General features: G+C 35.1%; 1 protein-coding gene across 2 annotated transcripts in view; it reads left to right on the top strand.

Annotated features, from left to right (window-relative positions):
• Positions 1-933: 933 nt before the first annotated feature.
• Positions 934-24,678, top strand: part of XRN4 (protein ETHYLENE-INSENSITIVE5) — a 41,819-nt gene continuing 18,074 nt past the window's right edge. The window contains exons 1-13 of one of the 2 annotated variants that reach the window (NM_001246845.3): positions 984-1,249; positions 1,631-1,860; positions 11,590-11,692; positions 11,769-11,845; positions 11,915-12,106; positions 12,280-12,399; positions 12,612-12,674; positions 12,753-12,899; positions 12,998-13,162; positions 13,450-13,527; positions 15,300-15,386; positions 15,896-15,964; positions 21,234-21,329. In NM_001246845.3, the coding sequence (NP_001233774.1) occupies positions 1,669-1,860; positions 11,590-11,692; positions 11,769-11,845; positions 11,915-12,106; positions 12,280-12,399; positions 12,612-12,674; positions 12,753-12,899; positions 12,998-13,162; positions 13,450-13,527; positions 15,300-15,386; positions 15,896-15,964; positions 21,234-21,329 (1,389 nt within the window). In that variant the 5' untranslated portion in view covers positions 984-1,249; positions 1,631-1,668. Of the gene's footprint in view, positions 1,250-1,630; positions 1,861-11,589; positions 11,693-11,768; positions 11,846-11,914; positions 12,107-12,279; positions 12,400-12,611; positions 12,675-12,752; positions 12,900-12,997; positions 13,163-13,449; positions 13,528-15,299; positions 15,387-15,895; positions 15,965-21,233; positions 21,330-24,678 lie in introns of both variants that reach the window. The other variant, XM_069296332.1, reaches the window with a different exon arrangement.

Here is a 24,678-nt window from a genome sequence, read left to right as displayed (position 1 = left end):
CTTCAAGGTTTATCTTCACTTCAAATTGGAAGAAGAGGAAGAAGTTCAGCAGCTGCCAAGCGTGAAAAGGGAAAAATAGAAGAAAAGGGAAAAATGGAAGAAAGATATGTTAGGGTTATGTGGGTAATTTGGAGATTGTATAAAAATAATAAGGACAAAAAGGTAAAAATATGGTTAACTTAAAACAGCTTATAAACTAAAAAAAACCCTACCCCAACTTTTAACTTTTGGCTTAAAATAAGTTTTTTTTTAAAACTTAAAATAAGTTATTTTGAGTATTGCCAAACAACTAAATAAGTCAAAAACCAGCTTTTAAGTCAGTTTGACCAACTTTTAAGCTGAGCCAAACATACTCTAAATAATGGTATAAACGAGGAACATTTCTAATAAAAATTATGGCACGAATCACAGTGGATACTATTTTAACCTTACCCCGACTAGTATATACATAGACAAAAATGATATACAATGTTATGTATTTTTAATAATAACGTATTATACACGTTATGAAAAGAACTAAATGATTTTATGTTACAATAGCAAAACTTGATTATATAAAGAGAAGACATATAATGTCATTTATGTTAATGAAATACTTGATACACATAATTACTATAGAAACCATCCCATATCAATTACAATAATGTATTAGAATGATGAATTACATACAAATGTACATCTGCGGCATGGTACAAAAAACAAATTATGTGCTACAAAACATATTACTACTAACAAAGAAATTGACAATACAATTAATATTGATACATATTGATTAGGACAGAAATTATATTTAACACAACCAAGTAGTCTTACAACTTATAATGCATTCATAATTGGGTTCACGCGAGTTGTTTCCCTAATATGGTATAATATTATAGAATGTTATATTTAATTATTTTATTATATAATAATAATAATAATAATAATAATAATATGGATTAAATGTATTTTTATTTATACCTCCCGAAGAGAAAAGGGAAGAAAAAGAGAAGTGAAGGCAAACAAAGAGTTCCATACGGAGAAGAGAAGAGAAGAGAAGAGGAGACGAGAGGAGAGGAGAGGAGAGGAGAGGAAAAGCCAAACTGATTCATAGCTGTTGTGGCGATTTGTTGAGCTTTCTGAAATTGATTTCACTTTTCCTTAAAATCTGCCCTTCTCTGTCTCTTCTCAAATTGCATTTTTATGACCCTATTTATGTCCAGATTGATCGGTTTTTGAGGTGAATTGTGAAGTTCTAAAACCCCTTCAGGTGCACTTAGTTTTTGTTGCTTAAATTCATTTGGTTTTCTCGGTTTCTTTTCATTTTTTAAGACTATAACTTCCATGCTTATGTATTTGTACTTTTTTGCTCTTATTATTACAAGTTGGAAAACATGGGTGTTTGCTATTATTTTTTTATCAGAAGAAGAGTTAGCTCTATGTTGCTTGTACGTGTTTTTTTTTTTAAACAAAAATCTTACCTTTTGACTAATTCTAGTTCAATCAGTAAAATATTTTGATTTCTGTAACCTGTTGTTCAGATAAAATGTTGGTTTGCAAAGCTTTAAATTGATGTGAAGAATTTAAAGTTGACCAGAAAGATGCTCACTTGTTGATCAAATTTTTTGTTACTGTTCAATATTTTTAACAGGTAGTTTTAATTGACTGAAGTTGAGCTAATCAGACAAAATGGGAGTTCCAGCATTTTATAGGTGGTTGGCTGATCGATACCCACTCTCAATTGTGGACATGGTAGAGGAAGAGCCTAAAGATGATGTTCCGGTGGATATTTCAAAGCCAAACCCTAATGGCATGGAATTTGATAACTTGTACTTGGACATGAATGGCATCATTCATCCTTGTTTTCATCCTGAAGGAAAGGTGAACAAGTATTTCTTTTTGAAAGTTCTCCTATGAATTTATTTGGTATTTGATATACCAAATTCATCACGCTTATGCACAATGCATGTTTCAGTTGTTTGACATGTAATTTGTTAGTACTTATATAGCTTTTCTATGTTAAAAGGATGTTATTCTTTTGTGACTGTAATTTGTTTAACTTACTTTTAATGAAGGATAATGAGTATATATGTTAGTCATAGTATCTACATTAGAAGCTTTGAGTAAGCTATAAAATAATGTTATTTGGACAGCTGTCCATGTCATTACAAGAACACTCCCCTTTGTGCTGTACTTGTCAAAACTAATTAAGATCATTCAATTGAGTAAATTTTGGACCAGTAAACTGTCATCCAGATTCAATCTTCTTTTCTCCTGCCTAAGTATGTAGGGTTTGGGATAGGAGAAATAACAGAAGGACCTGCTTGTTTCCTCTTTCCTCTTGGAGGACTTTTGTTTCTATTGGAAGGTTATTGGAAAATGTCACTCAAATTCAAAGGACCATACTGGATCACTTTAAGTACACTTTCATTCTTTAAGGTTGGATTTTTCTAGCTGAAAGTCAAAATCCTAATGTTAGGTTTTGTTTGGGGGGGGGGGGAGGGGGCTGGGGAAGATAAAAAGGGGGTAATCAGGAGATATCAGCGATGGGAGCTGAATTATGTTCTGGTGGAGGCATCCACCAAAACTGACAGGATCATAGGTGAATGTATTCAAATAATTATGGCAAAATAGATGATTGGGGGAATTCATGTTATTTTTATAGGTAGAAGTGGGGGTATTGTAGTAATGTGGGATAAGATGGTGTGGAAAGGAGGTGATAGAAACAAACCAATGGTAGCCTGCAAGTTTGAAGGCATTAATCAGGTTTCTTTTAGTTGTGTATGCCTCTTGTGATCCAATAATTAGAAGAGAACTTTGGAAAGGGTCAATCAACATCAAAGAAGAGAGTATTGGGCCTTGGATAGCTTGTGGGGATGTCAATGCCAAAAGATACCCATATGAAAAGACCAGAAGGGCACGTAATGACTCAATGATTGAATTCTCCAAGTGGAACAATGAGATGGAGTTCATTGGCCCTTCTTTATTTGGGGGGTCCTTTACACAGTGAAGAGGGGACAATCCCATGTCAACCTCCGAAATTGGTAGGTTCATGTTCTCTTCCCCATGGGATGATACCTTCACACAGATTATACAAAGCCTACTTCCCACAGTAGGTTTAGACTACAATCCAATTATAGTTGAATTTGGAGATTTAAATTTAAAGCAATCTTACTTCAAGTTTGAACAATGGTGGTTTAGGGTGGAAGGTTTCTTAGGGTGGAAGGTTTCTTAGATAGTTAAAGAATGGTGGGCATCTTTCAATAGCACTGGTCCTAGCTTCCAAGATGAGAAAGCTCAAGGGAAGCTAAAGGAATGGAAACTGGAGTATAAAAATAATTGGAACCAAAGGAAGAAGGAAATTGTTAGAGCTTGTTTGGATTAAGCTTATTTTAAGTGCTTTTATGCCAAAATAACTTTTAAGCATGTTTGGAGTGTTTTAGGTGTATTGAAAAAGTGCTTATAAGCACTTGGTTTTATGCTAAAATGATAAAAATAAGCCAAAACCCATAAGTTAGAATTTCTAACTTGTGACTTCTGGCTTACAAGTCAAAAATCAAAAGTTAATCCAAACAAACTCTATATCAATTATCAGATTTTGAAAAGCCTTATGAGTTGAGATTAGAGGATGAGTTACTCCAAAGACTACATCTTTCCAAAGAGTTTGAAGACGTCTTGAAAAATGAGGAAATAATTTAGAGATAGAGGTCCAGAGTGTACGACTGAAACATGGAGATCCAAAAAAATTACATCTTCCCATAGAGTTTGAAGATGTCTCAAAAAATTACGAAATGATTTAGAGGTGGATGTTCAGCGCGCACTACTAAAACATGGAGATAAAATACTAAGTGCTTTCATAGGATTGGTACAACCCACAAAGATTAACACTATTGACAAGCTAGTGTTGGAGGGGTGGCAGTAACAAATCCAGAAGCACTTAAAGGTATTATTATCAACAACTACCAAAATCATTTTAGAAAAACAAAACACTAGAGGCGTGATTTTAGTGTACGGTGAGAGGCATTACACAAGATGAAAAGGAATGGTTGCAGAGATAGTTTGATGGATAAGGGTTTTGAATTGCATAAATCATGTGCCAAGGGCAAGGGTTCCATATCCATCGGTCCAATTTTGTAGTATATTGATTCCCCTTATTAGTCATCTATTTGTAGATATGCTTAACCATTATAATACCACTAGATGCAAGTAGGGATATTTTTCGACCAATCTTCCTTTGATCCTCTCTTTCCAATTCCTTGCCAGTGTGTTGGACCTCAAAAGTGGTTCTAGGCATTGTCCAATTTACCCCGAGTACACAAAAAAATATGTTCCACAGATTTATAGCTATCTTGCAATGCAGAAATAAATGGCCATCACTTCAGGATCTTGTCCGCACATATAACACTTTGAACAGATTTGTGTACCTCTTCTTTGTAGCACTTCATGGGTTAGACAAGCTCTTCTAACTACCAACCAAGTGAAACATACAACTTTAAAGGGATCTTATTCTTCCAGATTAATTTTCAGGCCAAATTGCTGTCAAAAGATGATTGGTATTCCTCGCCCTGTAATAGGACTTCTTCACTGAAAAAACTCCTCTGCTATGTAGTTCCCAAAATGGTTTGGCGGGCTCCTTGGCAATGCTTGGAAACAAGTTTAAAGCATGTATTATGTCTGCTACTCTTCTGACCTCCCAAATATGTGCTTTAGTGTGATTCTGCTCTAGGCTGATAATGTACAAATCAGGAAAAAGTATCCTCAATTTCACATCACCTAACCAGATCTCATTCCAAAAACTAGTCTTCTAACCATTCCCACTCTGAATGTGCCATTCGCTTCTTCAGTTATCGAGTTGCTATGTAGACCATATTTCTCAGCAATGAACCTCTTCCATTATGCCATTTCTTCATAATAGAATCTTCATAGCCATTCTTTTGCAGCAGACCGGTATTCTGAATAATCAAATTCTTAATGCCCAGATCCCCTTATGTTATGTGCATTATCACCTCTTCCCATTTAACCTAGTTGTATCCTTGCCAGACGAAAACCTTCTCAACTTATTGAGTTTCTTTCCAACATGTTTGGCAGTGGAAAAGAACTTTAGCATATATAAGTTGGAAGGGCATCCGAAATTGATTTTATGAGAGTCAACCTACCTCCCAGGATATATATTGACTCTTCCACCTTGTCAACTTCCTTTCCTTCTCTCCAAGATTTCACTCCATACTTCCAATTCTTTATTCTTGGCGCCCAAGGGCATCCCTAGGTATTTGCTGGGTAGGGAAGCCAGTTGACTGCAGGTTGTCGACAAAGCCTTGTATGTTATTATCTTGATTAACTGGGAACAAGCAACTTTTTGCCAATTCACATGTAAACATGATATTCCTTCAAATATGGTTAGTATTGCCCTCTAATTCTAATTTGTGACACTTTTGCACCACAAACAATCATCTGCATATAGTAGGTGTGTAACCTCCATGTTATCGGCTCTACTTGTATATGCACCAATACCTCCTATCCACCTCAATTCATTAGCCTTTCTAACCATGTAGTTGAGTCCCTCCATTTCTAGGAGGAATAAAAAAGTAGTCATGGGATCTCCTTGTCTCAATTCCCTTTGTGATTGAAAAACCTTATGGAATCCCATTCGTAATGATTGAGAACTTCACGGTTGACACACAATACTTGATCCAATACACCCATTTCCACCCAAAACCCACGTCACTCAGAACTTTAATGAGGTAGTTCCAGTTGACATGGTCACATGGTTAGGCACCTTCTCTATATGCAATTTGCATAGAATACTTGGTATCTTTTGTTTTACGCTGGGGCCACCAACTCATTAGCCAATACAGAAGAACCCATTATCTGGTTGTCCTTTAAAAAAGTCATTTGGTGCTCATTAATCAATCACTATAACTGTTTTCATTCTCTCGGTGATCAACTTAGCGATGGTTTCGTACATTCCACTAATTAAACTTATTGGCCTAAAATCCTTGAGTTCCTCAGCTCCGAATTTCTTAGGGATTAATGACACAAAAGTGGCATTCAAGATTCTTTCAAACACTTACTTTTGATGAAAGTTTTGAATTGTTTGCATCACATCATCTTTATGATCTCCAAACACTCCTTGAAAAAACACATAGTAAAACTATTTGGACTAGGGGCTAAGCTTTGTCCCCATCACACAATTTGAGAATGTGTACCATGTCCTCTTCTGAGAATGGTCTCTGCATCATTTCTCCTTCTCTTGGTTTATTCTTGGGCAATTCATCATCACAAATGGTGGCCTCCAACTTTCTAATTCAGTGTATAATAACTTCTTGTAGAAATTTGTTATATAATCTCTTTGATTTCCTACGGATCTTTATTCTCCTCATTGATAATCAATCTGTCGATGGTGTTGTACCTCCTATGTGTTGTTGCAACTCTTTGAAAGACCTTGGTATTATTATCACTTTGTTTCAGTTATAACACTCTAGGATTCTGGCTCCATCTGGACTCTTCATTCTTCGCGAATTCTTCTAGCTCTACTAGAACGGTTGCTCTAATCATCATCTCATCCTCTGTCATCACTCTATCATTCTAAATCAGATCATCTCAGCTTATTTAGTATTTTTTCTTGTTGTTTAGTTCCCCAAAAGTTATACCACTCCATTCCTTGAGTTTCTGGTTTAACATCCTTAATTTCATACTGAGTTTGAAGTTTGGGCATCCTTTCGCAAAAAAAAACCATTCCACTAATCCTGGACTAGATCTTTGAAATCCTCTACCTTAAGCCACCAGTTTTCGAATTTGAAGTAAGCCTTCCTCTGTTTCCCAATCACCACATTTTAGCACAATGGGGTTGTGATTAGATTTAAGTCTAGGCATAATTTGTTGTCTACTATTTCTGAAGTTTTCTTCCCATTCAACTGAGTAGAGAAACCTGTCCAACCTCGCAACATTGTGGTAGTTAGCCCCTCCCTCTAAACCAAGTAAAAATCCCACTATTTAGGTGGTGTCATGTAAATGCATATCCCGTATCCATCATAAGAATTTAGTCATTACTTTGGTTATCTTCTTGCATCCTCTCATTTCTACTATTGTTCTTATAGTGTTTAAGTCCCCACAAGTGACCCAGGGACCTCCACAACTCCCTAATTGTTGTAATTTTTCCCAGAATTCCAATTTCTCAGCTCTGGTGTGTGGAACATACATGCCATTAGAAAGCAAGAAAAGCCATCTTGGACAACTTCAAATCTGCAAGTGATTTGCCTTCCTCTAAACAACTGCCCGCCCAAAATTTTGAATCCCATATAATTAGTATCACCCACTACTATTATCAACTTCAATGTACCCACACTTCATCCATCTACTAACCACAATTTTTTGGCAGTCCCCTTTACATCTTTATTGTTTTTGGTCTCCTGAAAGCAATAAACATCCACTATCCATTCAGACAGGAGCACTTAACCGGATTCCTTGCTGAAATCATGTTAATCTCCATGCCATTCCATGACAATATATTTACTTTCATTTAAGAGTTAATGAAAGAACTCTCTTTCTGCTTTTTACACCTTTAATTTCCTCTTTCAAAATTGACGGTAAGTTCTTTCACTCATTCTTGCTAATTCTGTCATGAGGTGTTTATATTGCATTGTTTGCCTCTTTCTTTTCCATCACTATTTCTTTCATCGAGGTTTAACTTTTACTATGTTCCAAATATGTGAATTTATCCAACTGGATGCTTCAATCCTATCGTCTATATGATACCCAGGATTTTGTATAGAAACCGGCTAACATCGTGAATATGCTGAATTTGCGTGTCTCCTTCCACAAACTTTTGTACCCTCGAGGCCACCCAAAATCGTTAGATTGATCGATCCCCTTTGCTTCATTGATTATAGGTTCAATATCCTCTTTCTTCTTGTTTATCGACTCTGTTTTTGTGAGCGGAGATGTCGATGTTTTCCACCATATTTGATGTTTCCCATTTTTTTTAAGCCTATAAGAACTGAGTCGCTAAGTCATTGATATATCTTAACCATTGTAGAAATTCCCCGCTTTTCACGTGCCATGTCAAGCTTTTTATTTACGAGCCCCCCTTCTTTATTTTTCTGGCCCCAATCTTATAGTTGGGCTTTGTTTCGAGTTGGACTCGCCCTAACCCACTGTTTCATTTAATTTAAAGGACAGCACATGTGCCTCTATCATAACACGTGCTCTACAATTGTATCTGTTTCTTTTTGAGTTTGTAGAAGGTCCTTAACTTTACTCGGTGGTTCTCCACCTCCGGTCCAGATGTGCATCGTGTAGCATGTTCCGCCACCGTCAATGATCACCTTTTATGGTATGTCTGCCCCATCTCCTTTGATTTTAATTCTTGCCCATTTGAGATGATCCCTCAATTGGTTTCCTCTTCCGTCTCTACCCACCCCCACAGAAATCTCCGATTACCTTAAAATTTTTCTGATCCTAAAAATGCAAAGGTAACCGTACAATTTTTACCCAAGTTGAATTTTCTTTACTCCTCCCGCATGTCATACCTATTGTTGAGTTCCACCACTAGAGGATATCTGGAGTATTCCTCCCCTTCCAGTCCCGTTTGATCACTTGCTTTGCTGTGATCCAAAGTGTAAACTCAAATAGAAAGAGTTCATTACCTATTTCATAGATGTTCAAGCCGTGTGTTTGTTTCCACAGTTGATTAGCCCATCGCCTTTCCCCTGATTTATGATAGAGACGTTTGTTTCTCCGACTGGATTCAAATGAGCACACCAAACTCCTCTTTAGCACCTCATTGAACACCTCTTGGTCATCATTGATAAAGATTCTACCCCCTTTTAGAGCTGCCTTCTCTTTCTCAGCAAATTTTCAATCGTGATTAACCCATTTAATGCTCCTTAGTATTATAGCATATGGAATGTCTCTGCTCACCAACCTATGATTACCCGCATACATTAACTTTCTATGGTTATTAATAAAACTTTCTACCTTTTTCACGATGCTCAACCGCCTTGAGTTGAAATTTAATTTTATGAATGATAATAACTCCCTTCAACCTGCCTTTCACATTTATTAAACTAATGTTGCACCCATATTTTTTGTAGTTCCTCGAGCAAAAAACATCTGAAAGATCATCTTTCTTCCATCTCTTCGCCATATTACACTTTGTCAGTGATGCCTCCTGTAATATCTGCACGATTCATTCCATTGTCTTCTCATTGGAAGTCTTTCTTGGCATAAAGTTCCTATTTCTTTTTGTCATGTCATACCAGCTCTTGCCGTACCAGGTGTTCTTGTGATATCGTAGCTCTTCAATCCAGCTGCAAATAAATATTGTCTTCCATTTGAGATCAATTGCAAGGACAGAGGGAAAGAAAAGAAAGGGAAATGAAATCCGGTGATCAGATGGATCACTTGAGGACGTTGGGGAGGGGTCGTACTCGGTAGGACATTTCCTCGGTTGTTGTGTATGAGATTTTTTTTCTTTTGAAGAGAGAATATTACCCCTTTTGTTAAATTCAACTTATTACTTAGCAAATCTATTAGAGGAGGGTTGACACCTCGAGTTCTTTCTATTTACTGCTTCCAAATCCTAATTCATTTTTCCAAGTAAAATTAGTGTAATTGTCCTAGGTTAATGTTCGCAACCACCAATCAACGATTGAGAAAGAGAGTCAAGAAGTAAACAAATATCGAAATCCTCAAATCATGTACTAGCTCGAAAAACTAATGAGCATAATAGCCATATTGGGTTTACTACCTTATTAGATTTAGCTACTCATAATCTGAAATAAACACAAAGTAATAAATAATTCATAATTTTCTTACAACGATGATGAAGAAAACAATCTCAAGAAAATTACTATTCTCTCCTTAAAAACGACAAGACAAAGTAATACTCAATACTCTAATTTGTTTGTATCAATTCTTGGAAAGATACTGTACAAAAACACTACAAGAAGTATTTATATTGGACCACAATCTCGGAATCAAATTCCGACAGAAATGCCCGTCGGCACCATTTATAGATCGTAAAATGGACATATGGCCCATAGATCTTCTTCAACCCTCCATAAATGGATTGATACTTGTCCCAAACAGTCCACTGTTAATCCATCTATGGCCCGTGAATTTGACAAACAGTCCATAGATGGCGACGGTTTATGGTCGACTAGATGATCTTTGCTGGTGTGGCCGTGTGGGGTTCCGTCTCCATGACTCACGGACAACTGTTTCGTGGTTTGTCTTCCCTGGGTTTTTGTCTTTTATTTTAGGAGCAGTGGATTGACATACAGTTGGTATCTTCCACCGTGCTTGGGCCGCTCTAAATTTTGAGCTTCTGGATAGTGGACTCGTTTTCTCACGACTTGACATATTGTGCATAAGGGAGTTTAACGACACTTAAAACACTTTTGTAAAGATATGAACCTAACTCAACAACAAGAGCTAGCTCATGAGGGGAGGTTTGTCCAAGTCCAAAGAAGGAGACCAATTTCTCATCTCTCTACCGATGTGGGACTTCTTAACACTTCCCCGCACACCCAAACCTTAACTAGAGCGTGAATACTACTAAATGGGGGCCCAACATCTGTGAACAACAACTTGGGATGCGCCTGACTCTGATACTGATACCATATAAAGATATGACATCTGGGCCTAACTCAACCCCAAAAGCTAGCTCATGAGGGGAGGTCTGTCCAAGTCCATTTAAGGAGACGAATTTCCCATCCCTCTACCGACGTGCGACTTCTTAACAACTTCCAAGGCTTTTGGGTTCATCTACTGTTGCATGTGTGTGCCTTACATCAAATGTACGGTCCGCAACATGCCCATACGGGGTTCTTTGCCTTTTTTTCTCCTTTTTGACCAATTTTCCTCCTAGTACATGCAACAAACCATTTTAACTGTAGAAACACATAAAAACAAGCTAAAGACTAAAGACTCATCTAAATGACATCAAATGTGTAGTAATTCCACGACACATCATTTATTAGCTGTTTCAGTGAACTGGATTCAAGTTACTGCTGCACATTGCTTGTACTAGACAAGATATTATTAATAATATTTGCAGTGTAGACAAAGCAGCTTAAAGTAAACGTGTTATGTGAAAGCTTACAGTGGAACAAAGAATCTGTTGGAATTGAAGTATGACAGGACAGGATCTTACATGAAATTCAGCAGCAAATTTATTGTGAAAATTATCTTGATTTATGTATAACTCTAAATACGATGGAGGAATTTAAGGCATTTACCTGGTCATTTGTCTGTGATAGCTGTAAACAAATAACTTTTGACATATCGGCTACCTATGAGGTACTTGATCCAAAAATAGTTTTTAATGAATGTAATGAAGGTTGTGTAGGATGATGATGAATCACGTCATTTGATGCTTGACATGGGCAAACTTACATTCAAAATAACAAACAATTCAAGATGTCCAATCAAATTACTTTATAGTTTGGTCATTACTACCTTAAACCTGGATTGCAGTACTTTTTTCTTGGTTAGAAAAAATAAAATAAAGTTCTTGTTGTAAATACTAAGTATATCTCCCCATTTCTCTACTGTTTTTCCTTTTGTTGGGCACTACCTTCATATCAAGTTTTTTTCTCCACATTGCAGCCTGCACCAGCAACCTACAATGACGTATTCAACTCAATTTTTGACTACATTGACCATCTTTTCTCATTAGTGCGTCCAAGAAAACTCCTCTATATGGCTATTGGTAAGTTGTGACTGTAAATGTTGCATATCTTTACAATTCAATCTTTAAAGTCTTAATTTCAATATGTATTTCTTAGATGGAGTGGCTCCTAGAGCTAAGATGAATCAGCAGAGAACCAGGCGTTTCAGAGCTTCTAAAGATGCTGCTGAATCTGTATAATTTCCTTGACCTATGTGGTTTAACATTGTAAATGTATGCATCTCATTCAAACTTTTATGACAGGAAGCTGAAGAAAAAAGGTTAAGAGAAGAGTTTGAGATGGAGGCTGCTATTTTAGTGCCTACAGAAAAGCCTGAGACATCTGATTCAAATGTTATTACTCCTGGTACCCCATTTATGGCAGTACTATCAATAGCTCTTCAATATTATATACACTCGAGGTTGAATAAAAATGCTGGCTGGCGGTTTACCAAGGTTGTTCCAGTTTAATCTATTAAAGTTATCTTGCTTTAGTATGACCTTTTAGAGTCCGAGGATTCCTTCTGTGGAGTAATCCTTTCTGATTCTTCTAGAAATCAATTCTGATTTTCAGGATATCCTGTCCCTCCTAACTTATTTACTGGGCTGCATTGGGTGATTATTTGTAGGTTATCCTTTCTGATGCTAATGTGCCTGGTGAGGGTGAACACAAAATTATGTCCTACATTCGCTTGCAACGTAACATTCCTGGCTTCAACCCGAATACCCGCCATTGTCTCTATGGTCTAGTGAGTGAAAGTGTTACATTTTTGTTTGATATCTTCTTATATTCTGTTGATCCTTCCAAAAAAATTTTGGTACAAGAAATTGATATATTTTTGACAGAATGTCGGTTCATCCTTGCTATTCTGCTTTCAACAAGTGTTGCCTCATTTTTTTGAGTTTGTCTTGATAATCTGATCTCTTATTTCTTTATAATTATCCAATTTAATTTCCTTAGGATGCAGATCTTATTATGTTGTCTCTGGCTACTCATGAAGTTCATTTTTCAATATTGAGGGAGGTCAGTAGCTACTTCTACCAAGTGACTGTTCATTCAAATTATTTGTTCTTCAGAAACTGAGTCTGATCTTCTGTACAGGTGATTACTCCACCAGGTCAGCAGGAAAAGTGTTTTGCCTGTGGTCAGGTTGGACATCTTGCAGCTAGTTGTCATGGTACAAATGGAAACCATGGCAAAGATGGGAAGGCTGTGAATGACACACCTATTCACAAGAAGAAATATCAGGTTTAAAGATTGATGCATCTTCTTTAGTTTCAAATTTTAAGTATTGTTTCGTCTAATACTTGGTCCATCTTGTTGATACCTCTTTTTACCATTCACAGTTTCTCCATATCTGGGTGCTGCGAGAGTATTTGCAATATGATTTAGAGATTTACAACCCTCCATTTCAGATAGACTTTGAAAGGGTGGTGGATGATTTTGTTTTTTTGTGTTTTTTTGTTGGAAACGATTTTCTTCCCCATATGCCAACACTGGAGATTCGAGAGGTATGCAATTATTCTGATATAAGCCTTTTCTTCTAGGTTAAGTTTCTGGTAGTAATGAGCTTTCTCTATGTGGATATTGTACTCGGATTGTTTGATTTCTGGTGATAATGAGCTTTTCCTCTGTGGATATTGTACTCTGATAGTTAAAGAATATTGGGCATGTGAAAATTCTTTTTCTGTCTAATGACATTGCAACTGCTATTTCTTCCTTCTGTCCCATTGCTATGCAGCTGGTGGTCATTCTACTTATTTTGTTAATGTTTCCTTAATCTTGTTAACTTTTCTAGGGTGCCATCAATCTGCTGATGTCCATCTATAGAAGGGACTTTACAACTATGGGTGGTTATCTTACGGATGCGGGTGAGGTAATTTACTTTCTTACAACAAAACACTTCCAATTTCTCACAAGGACACTCAACTTATATGTGATGTAGTGCAGCATGCTTGTATAATATAAATGTTTTTGTTGTTCAGTCAGATGAACTTTTTTATTAGTATACCTACTTTTCTAGCAAGTACTTCTTGATTGTTTGATTATTTCAGATAATTTAGTTTACTTTATTTCTTCATGAGTCCGCACCCTTTGCATAGCCTCTATACCGGTAATAATGTTATTTCTCTTCTCTGTGGAGTGTCCATGGTTAACTGGTTAAAGTAATGTCTGGGGAAAAAGTCTAATAATTGTAGGCATGAATGACAAATATACGAAAAAAGAAATTGAACTTTTTTTACGATAAAGTAAAATATCAATTGTTTAGTGCCGCCTCTTCAAAAGAGGCACATTGGAAAGGAAAAGTCTGCCTTGCGCCTCGATGACGCCATAAAGCACACATTTAGTGAGTGGACTTGCTCAACACATTTTGAGCCTTGCTTCACGGCTTAAGCATGTTTTCAGTCCACCTTTGACAACACTGCAATTGTATGTAAAACTATTTTTTGTTTATTTTTATCAATTGTTTCATCCTCAATTTTTTAAAATTTCTTTTGGCATCAAGAATTGTATGTTAATCAACTAAACGACATAACAAGACAGCTTAAATATGTCTGATAGTTCTTCTGTTTCATCTGCTTCTAAGGGCCCGTTTGGCCATTTAGGATGAAATCATATGAGATGAAGTTGAAGTTGAAGTTTGAACATGCAATTTAGATTTTTAAGTTAAATTCTTTGCTCATACATAAAACTCCTCTACGTTATGCAAACTATCAATATTGCCCCAATTCTTTATACAAACTTACCAAATAAGCAAAAGTTCATAACAAAAGTATAATATACACTAGCACAACACAAAGCTATTCTGACAAAAATACAATAAATAGTTTGATCAATAAAAAGGTAATATTGAACCTGAGTTGTAGTGTAATACTATTTAATATAATAGTGTACAATACAATATTTGTTAGAATTGGAATAGGTATATACAATTCTATTTGCAATAGGAATAGGAACAAAATATAGTTTCCTACTTGATAAAGGATTGTATTTTCGATGTAGAAACAACAATTCAATAATATTCACTTCTCGCAATATTTATCTACCAACAAAAATAACATTTTTGTAAAGAGTTACTAAAGAGACATATGATGGAAATGAGGTAGCTTTATGTATACTAATACTATTTACTAAAGAGTCACGAAACAAAAATGATATCAACTATAACTTTTGTTTACATATGAAATTAATGGTTGGTAGCTATAAAATGGTGATTTTTTTTTACAAAATATGAATTTGTGGGTCAAATTTTGTATTTAAAAATGTGAAATCATGATATGAAATTCTCAAATCAAGTCTTTTTGGAGAATTTAAGATTTCTATCTCATGAATTCAAATCATGAGATGAAATCTCATGTTCAAATGTTGATTTTATCTAATGATTTTAAATCTCGAGGTGAAATTGCATGTCCAACTAAATATCACCACTTTGATTCAAGGAATTTGCTTCATTTCTATGACATGGCTAGTTGAATTTTTTAAAGCTAACATTTACAAGATTTTATTATGTAGCCATTCAAGATATGACCAACTTTGAGTGTGTTTTCCTTTTCATTTTAACCAAGATAAAGATAAGTTTAGATTCTCTGGGTTGTCAAGGTGAGAAATCCTATATTTTGGTTGAGTAATATGACCATCCATTCACAGGTTTTTTTGGATAGAGTAGAACATTTTATTCAGGCGGCAGCAGTTTATGAAGATCAAATCTTCCAAAAGAGAGCCCGGATACAACAGGTGATCTCTTCAATTTCTTTTTAAAAAACGTGGCACAGAACATGACATAAAATTCAATGAAGAAGAGAATTTTAGCCTGTTTCTGATTCTGAAACCATGCTTATAGTGCTATAAGATATTTCTTTGACTCTGGCATATCAAATATCATTTTTCCATTTTAGTTATGCACCTTTTTATTAGAAAATTGGATGGGTTTTTATGAATTGCTTTACTGATATTTTTAAGTGACACTGCACCTTCTTTATGCTGAATCTTGAACTGTACTAGCAATTGGCACTAGTTACTCTACTAAGTTTCTGTGATACAGTAGTCTGTTTTGTTTTTCATTGGGCTCTAAAAGTCATGTATTTGGTAGAAAAGCATGGTTATTGTTCAACATGATGTACATCTGCTTTACTCATCATTTTCATTGTTATTATTATCGTGATCATTGTTGTTGGCCTTCTTGTTGTTTCATTATTGTTATTATATGTAATTTTATATTATTATGATTTTTTTTCTCATTGCAGTCGATAGAAAATAATGAAAGGGTGAGAAAAGAGGCTAATGCTCAGCCACATCCTCCGGCAGAGGACAAGGTGATTTGTTTCTCTTAAATGTTTCACTTCTTGATACTAGAGAAGTTTATCGAAGTGATTAAGCGAAAGTCTGAGTTTGCTCAATTTTTATCGATACTTTGTTCCAAAATGTTTAACGGAGTCCAGCAAATGAATTCCACACTTTCTTGTTATGGGTTGAACATCAATTCCAGGTTTTTCCAAAAATGAAGATTATAGATGTTTATAGCCATATTAAAGTACTGCTGATTTAATTTTTGAACAATTACTAATATTAGGGAACATCTAAACTACATAGCAAAGAAAAAGTTGTTAGACTCCACATTTAATAATGATTTCTCGTAAAATGCGTAGAGTGAGTAGATCAGGTGTGCTAGCAATGCATAAATTATTGTCAATTTTTAAAGCTATCTTTTTTTTTTGAGTTAACAATTTTAATTAATGATAATATCTTTATTCTATGTTTTTTATTCCAATAATTTCTTGCCTTTCTTTTTGGCTCCTTCTTATTCCCGACTCTCCATATTTGTGCTTCATAAAATTAAAGTTTTGTTGGAATAGCTCTCGTCACTTCTTCCGTCTCTTCAAAGTTCAATCAACCATCTAGTCCCCAATCATTTTTTCCTTTGAGAAATGTAACATTTCTGGAAATATTCAGCGCCAGAGCCATGCTTAAAACCATCTTTACAAACCAAAAAAAACGAATTGTCCTTGTTCTTTTTACAAAGATTCTATATGTCATGTACAAAATTCACTTTACATTAAAAGTACAACAATGAAGACAATTTATCTTCAGACTCTGACTGGAAATGATAATTCCTTCGAAACATCTTGAGTTCCTTCTTGATAAGAATCGACTTTCTTTAGAGAATAGAAAAGAAAATAATGTTGAAGCGCAAATGTAGGGAGAGAAATAAAATCTTCTAAATCTCGAAAGTATTGACTTGGTATCCTAATTGATGTTGTAAAGCTAATTAGTTGATTAGGGTTAATCATGTTTACTAGAAGATTCAATTCAAGAACTTAGATGGAAGGTGATCTTGACACCTTTTGAATAATTAAAGACAATAGTTAGTATAAGACTAATTACCTTGTTCAGTTGATCGAGTAAGAACAATAGATATCAAACATAGAATTACTCTTAATATTTTTAAAAAAAACTTTAAAAAAATATAGAATTAATGTTACCTCTTAGAAGAATCATTCTCGTAAGGCTGGAAGATAAATCCTAAGTCCAATACACAAAAGTGTTAAGAAAAGAACTTTGAATAATATTAAGAATGTTGTTTGTCAACAAAAAATATATTATAATGTTGTTTGGAAAAAACAAAAGTACTCCCCTATATATAAGGGTAAAAACCGTGTAATCCTCCTAGCAACTTGAGGATTCGAATCCTACTCTACTTTGGAGAACTAGTCCTTTTATTGAAATAGAAAATGATAAAAACTAACTAGACAGTTGCTTCAGTAACATAAAACAGTCAGTCATGCAGAGGGTGACATTAGACTGTTCTCCAATTATGATGCTATAGTGTGATGATTGGGGGGATTCCAGTTCTTATTTCAAATGGAGGGGCTTAAAGAGAAGGTCAAGATCTGGTTGGACTCATTCTCTAGTGTTGGCAATCTTGATTTTGTTCTAATGGCCAAGCTGAAGGCTCTGAAGACCAAACTCAAGGACTGGAGTAAATCAGTTCAAGGTAATTTGGAAAATCAAAAGCAGTTGGTATTAACACAGAGATAAGTGTCAAAAACACACCTAAACTATTCACGTTTTTTGAGTTTCATACCTAAACTATTGAAAGTGTGAGTTTCATACCTAAACTATCACTTTTTAGTTTGAGAAACACACCTCAGTGGTGTGTGTAATGCACTCACTCTTTTATATGAAAAAACTTTGACACATGGCATTCCACATAGATAAACATTTTTTTTAGATAAAAATTAAATAATAAAAAATAATATTAATTAAAAATTAAAGATAACTATCCAAATAAAAAATTAAATTATTTTTCTTATCTCACTCCACTACCTCCTCACATACCCCCCCCCCCCCGCGACAACCCCATCCTTTTTTTTTAAAAATCATTAATAAATATTTTATAAAATTTCATTCATATTCCACCCCCCCCCCTCCCGATAGAAATTGATATTATTTTATTTAAAAAAATCTACCCCATCCTATTAATTTTTCGCTCCTAATTTTTATTTTTTTAAGTTTTTCTTATTTTGTGTTAGATATGCACGTAGATATATTTTTAGAAAAAAAATTCTACTAGTGTACCGAATATAACATAAACAACTAAAAAATATAAAATATCTTGTGGCGACAAATAAAACTATTTTCGATATGTATATCTAAACACTGGGAAATTTTTTTGAAAGCGGAGGGTTAAGTGGGATGGGTAGAATTATATTTTTTAAGAAAATAAAATAATATTTAAATTAGTATTTGAGGAGGGGGAGAAGATGAAGTAAAATTGAAATACTTTTATAAAAGAATTTCAAACAAAATAGAGAACTTTAAAAATTGGTGTGGGGTAAGAAAAATATTTTACATTTTATTTTATAAAGAAAATATTAATTTTTTATAATACTTTTTTAATTTTTAATTTAACTAATACAAATAATTTATTTATTTTTTTGTCAAGGTTGAATATTTTGTCCATGTGGATTGTGATGTGAAAACTCTTTAAAATAATGGAGAGAGAGTGTATTACACATACCATGATGAGAGTGATATAAAAGAAAGAGGTGTGTTTCTCAAACTAAAAAGTGATAGTATAGGTATGAAACTCAAACTTTCAATAGTTAAGGTATGAAACTTAAAAAAAAGGTATAGTTTAGGTGTGTTTTTGACACTTATCTCTATTAACACAATTGACAGACTGGAAGATCTAGGAGCACAGAACCTTGCTTGATGAGGAAATTGTGTCCAGAATGACTCTTATAATTGAATTTGATGATATTGCCAGAAAGGAAGAGATTGCTTGGAACAAAGGTCTAGGGTGACATGGCTAAATGAAGGGCATAGAAATACAAACTTCTTTCATAAGATAACAAATACGCACAGGAGAGTCAACACTATTGATAATCAAAAAGGAAATAGTTACCTTCTATGAGAACTTGTATGCTGATACTGAATAGAGGAGGCCTCATTTAGAGATGGAGAATTGCCCTAGGATCAGTGCAGGAGACAGTTCCATGTCGGAAGCTCATTTTGAACTACATGAGGTACTGGAAAGCATCAAGGCATGTGCAGGAGACAAGGCCCCAGGTCCAATGGCTTCTCCATGGAATTTTTCAAGAAGTATTGGGACATTATTAATATAGATCTTGTAGCTACAATTCAGAATTTCCATGAAAAGAGCCTTAATGTAACTTTTATTGTGTTGATTCCAAAGAAGGTGGGTGCTGAGGAACTAAAAGATTTCAGACCCTTAGGCCTTATTGTGTGTGTGTGGGCGGGGGGTGGGGGGTGGGGGCTACAAGATTATAGCTAAGCTCCTAGCAGAGAGGCTCAAAAAGGAATCCAAGGCATTATAGACAGCCAACAGATGACCTTCATCAAAGGAAGGCAGATCGTGGATGCTGTATTAATTGCAAATGAATGTATTGAAGCTAGACAAAGAAGCAACAAGTCAGGGATTGCCTGGAAGTTGGACATCCAAAAAGCTTTTGACTACTAAATTTGAATTTCCTCATCCAGTTGTTAAAAGAATGGGTTTTGTAGTTAAATGGATCAACTGGATCAAAGATTGTATTGGCACAGTGAGATTCTCCATCCTAATCAACAAAGCACCTACTAGATTTTTTCATCTTAGAGAGGATTGGGACAGGGGGACCCACTATCTCCCTTTATGTTCATTATAGCCATGGAACTTGATCAATACATCAAAAGGAAGGATGGATCAAACAATTCCAAGCAGGAGAATCAAACAACCTGTAGGTAACTCACCTTCAATATGCAGTTGATACAAAGCCTCATGTTGAAGTGGCTGTGGAAATTTGCCAATGAAGATCATATGCTTTAGAAGGAGGTCATCACAACAAAGTATGTCATGGAGGAAAAGTGGCTGACAAAAGTGGTTAACACTCCATACAACTTCACTGTATGGAGAGCAATCAGGAACCTATGGCGTTTGTTGTATTCCAGATCCAGAATCAAAGTGGGAGATGGTCAAAAACCTCCTTCTAGGAGGACAAATGGAATGGAGCAACACATGTGAAACAACTGCATCCAGAAATATACATGTTATGTCAACTACAGGCAACAGTGGCCAGAATGTGGACTGGTTAAGGCAGGAATTTGTTCCTAAGGAGACACCTATATGACTGGGAAATATAGAAGGTAATCGTACTCCAAAACTCTGTCGATAATTTTAGCAATCTTACTGAGGGGAAGGACTCACTGGTTTCGCAGAGTAACATTCATGGTCAATTTTCAGTCAATTCAGCATATAGGGTAGTGTACTCAACAAAACTGCAGACCAAGGCGGACTGGCCGTGGAGGATGATCTTGAAACCAAAGGTGTCCTACAAAGTAAACTGTTTTTTGTGGTTGCTGACAGAAGAAGCAGTTCTAACTCGTGAAAATCTGAAGAAAACAGGATATCAATTTGCCTCTAGATGTACTCTGTAGTCTGTGGGGAGAACAAGCAGAGACAATTAACGTTTTTCTTTTTACACTGTAATTGGACTGAGATGCTGGAGAATGTTCATTTGCCCGAAGGGAATTAGGTGGGTGAAACCAGGAAGCATCAAAGGAGTTCTAAGTAGCTGGATTGGGGATGGCAATGCTTCAAAGGAGGAGATTTGGAAGATCGTCCCAGGATGCATTTGGTGGACAATGGGGAATGGTGTGTTCACCTTTACAGCTTTACCTGATCAAAGTAAAAAAATATTATCGAATTGTGTGTTTTATACTTAAGAGTAAAGTAAGGATAGTGATGAAAATCTTTAACTTGGTGAGGAACTCCTGAAGCAACAGAATGTACTGAAATAGAGAAGAGAAATAAATGAAGAAATAACAAATGTGCTAGATAGAGTAAACCCTACGGAAGTTAGAAATCTTACTGACAAATTGTGTGCAATATGGTTGGAGTTTTCTTCCGACTTTTGTTGCTTCTGGTTCAACCCATTGTAGGAGTTGTATGTTATTGGAATTTGGAAGTAGAACGATATTTACATCATCTTATTGCAGAGTGGGAGCTTGATTGCATGCATGCTGCATATGTAGAATAAATGTAATTCATTTCATGAATGCTATCAAATGTCTATTACCTTTTAGGTGAAGCTAGGAGAGCCTGGATACAAGGAAAGGTATTATTCTGAGAAATTTGGTGTATCAACTGCAGAGGATATCCATGAAGTTAGACAAGATGTAGTAAGTTCCATTACAGAATATGGTCTACTCTTACTGCACTTCTTTCATAATCTGTTCATATTATATTCAGTTGAATTGCTTGTCTCTACTTCTAGATAGTATTCCCTGTGCCATTTAATATAGCAGTGTTTTATTGGGTACGAAGTTTAAGAAAGAAGAGATTTTTGACACATACCAAAAGTACCCTTAAAATGTATGGTTTTCGAACATGCCACATTTCCATGGGTATACAAAAAGTATAATTTAAACATGCGTTAAACATGCCTTGATGTCTATATCTATAATGGGTTGTTTGGTATGAATGATAACACCAAATAGTTCTGAGATTAAATTATGGTGCCACTTAATTTGTTGTTTGGTTGGCAAGTCCAGAATAGCTTATCCTGGGACTAATAATTAGTACCAGGAGTAATCTTGGGATATATACCGTGGCTTACGCAAAATTTATCGTAAGCGGTGTCACCCTTTTAAAATGAGAATATATGTATGTGTTTATATTTGTTTCACAAAGCACCAAATAATTACTCCTAAACAAAGAAGGTCAAAGAAAATCCTTCGGGGTGGCCCAGTGGTTTGAGCTTAGACTTTCACGTTGGAGGTCTCAAGTTCGAAACCTTTTGCCAAAGCGAAAGCAAGAGGTTTTCCTTTTGGGTCGAGCTCGTTGCACCAGACTTGCCTAGTACAGGCTACCTCTCCTACTTGGTTTGCGAGCTATTGCATAGGAGCAGGGGTTTTACTGTGTTCGCCCTCAAAGGGTAGCGACTGGGAGTTTTCCTTGTCATAAAAAAAAAGGTTAAAAGAAAAAAACACAAAAAAAATGAGGTTGTGGAGGTTTAATATCGGAACCTTTACTATGGTTCTTCAACACAAAAGGCTACATGCATTCTTTGTTAAAGGAGTGTCACTTATAATATACAACTGCGATATCTGCTTTTGTTTCTTAATTGTATATTAATTTTCCGGACGAAGCATTATCACGTGACACCCCATCCACCTTCCTATATCTATATCTACATATATATATATATGTATATATATATATGTATATATATATATATGTATATATATATATGTATGTATATAAACATATGTATATATATATATGTATATATATACATTTATATGTAGATATATAAATATTACATATATATCTACATATATATGTAATTCACGTTATTTGTAATACCATGTATAATAACATTCACATCCTTCGCTACTCCTTATTTTTATGATTCTTCATACTTTTTAAAAAAGAACTACACTATATAAATATATGTTTATTTATGAATTTATTTTATTTAACTCTTATGTTTTCTTTATAATTTTGTATCTCTACTATTGTATTACATATCTTTGATTCTATATTCTTTTAGTCACTTGAAAGTTTGTACTTTATATATCAACTAAAATAAAGATAACTTTAAAATTTTACAATTTAAGAGTGATATGTGCTTAATGAAGGATGTAAATAATAAATCCTCTTTCACTTTTACAAACTTAAGATGGAAGTTCTACTTTAAAGTTAAATAAGAAGAAAGTTTTATTTTTAAAGAAAAAAGTTTTATTTTTAAACGCATTTGGATATGGGGATGCACACACAAAAACACATCTAAATAAAATGAAAATTTTATTATTAAGAATGAAAAGCTAAAGACTGCAAAAATATAAAAAACTAAATTGAGTGAAGGGTATTTTTTGAACAAACAACTTGTTCTTAAAATTTATACACTGCATATTATTTTGAATACAATAAATAAACACTCAATCAGAAAAAACCTGTGCATAACTTATCCTATCATAACTTGTATTCAAACCAAACGACCCCATAAGAGCATATCATTATTTTGGTACATTGAAAATGAAAGAGGGCCATATAAAATGAGCGTTGCAACAAACTTAAAATGAGAAAGAATTATGTAAAATGGAATTGAGAGTGTTGGGAAAGAATTGTTGACTTTCACTCTTGGCATATGATAAGTAGGGTGTTGTTGGGTCTAAACTTAATGACTAATACCATCACCAATGGAACAAGCCAATAATCAGATAACAACATACCAAGTTAATGCCATGAATGATGTCTAGAAAGGGTAGGATGTACATAGACCTTACCCTTACTTATGTGGTAGGGAAGTTGTTTTCGGTAGATCGTAGACCCTTAGATCAAAGGAGTACAATCAAAGAAGAATTGAAAGCAATATTACTACAACAAATTAGCGAGATGAGGAAAGTATTTGGATTAACTGGTAGTAGTAAAAGTTGAAGAATAAGATATTACACGATAGAAAACCAATACTACTAAATAAAGAAAGATGGGAAGAGGAGATTACCCCTGCCTCTCCCACATAAAAGTGCCACAACTAGACTACATACTACATTTCTACCTAATCTCCACATCCATAGGGTCAGTAGCTTGAGATATGCCATGTAATGTCTAATCACCTTCCCTAAATTCTTCTTTTGCCTACCTTTACATCTCTTAAAATTCGTATAAAGAAATAGATTTTTGGCTTAATTCAACTCCAAAAGTTAGCTTGAGATAAGTCATGTCATGTCTAATCATCTCCCCTAAATTCTTCTTTTGCCTACCTTTACGTTTCATAAAATTAATGTAAAGAAATAGATTTTGGGCCTAATTCAACTCCCAAAGTTAGCTCATGAAGAGAGGGTTGCCCAAAGTCCATATAAACATAACAACAGTTCATTTCCCTGCCAATGTGAGACCCTAATACACTTTAACACCCCCTTCACGCCTAGACCCAATTGCAGCGCTGGTTGGGAGCCCAAATGAGGATGGACTGGGTAGGAACAATGATTTCCTCATATATCTCATAATACCACCCAAGCTAAACATCCCTTTTTGGTCATCTTAATCATAGTCTATATACATGGTCAACTCTTTAAGCTTCTTTACCATAAGGGCACTATACTTCTAACTAACCTCAAAGCACACTTGTGCAATGCATGAAAGACATCCCATACTACCCTTCACGCTAAGCATAAACTTGAAGTCATCCTAGTCATATTTACCCTACTTTGGTCTCATTATTAGCTTACTTCATGTAGACAAGGGAACTATCACCTTCAGTCAATCATATCATGTCAAGGAAGGCAACTATAGCACAATCCTACCTAAGCATACTTCATATATGGGAAAACATCTCATGAGTCACCTTAAGGCAAGCTTGTGCCATGCATGAACAAGGCCCCATAATCCTACCCATGCTAAGCTAGACACTTTAGGTTCATCATTCATGTTTATCATCTCTTAGCATCATAAAGACAAGGGTAATCACCTCTTAGTCATGCATGTATTGGAGAGGTATCTAAAACCACAATCCAAACTACCGTT

Source organism: Solanum lycopersicum, chromosome 4, assembly GCF_036512215.1.
Source record: "Solanum lycopersicum chromosome 4, SLM_r2.1".
In the NCBI taxonomy this organism is placed as follows: Eukaryota; Viridiplantae; Streptophyta; class Magnoliopsida; order Solanales; family Solanaceae; genus Solanum; species Solanum lycopersicum.
This window is presented reverse-complemented; position numbering and strand designations above follow the sequence as displayed.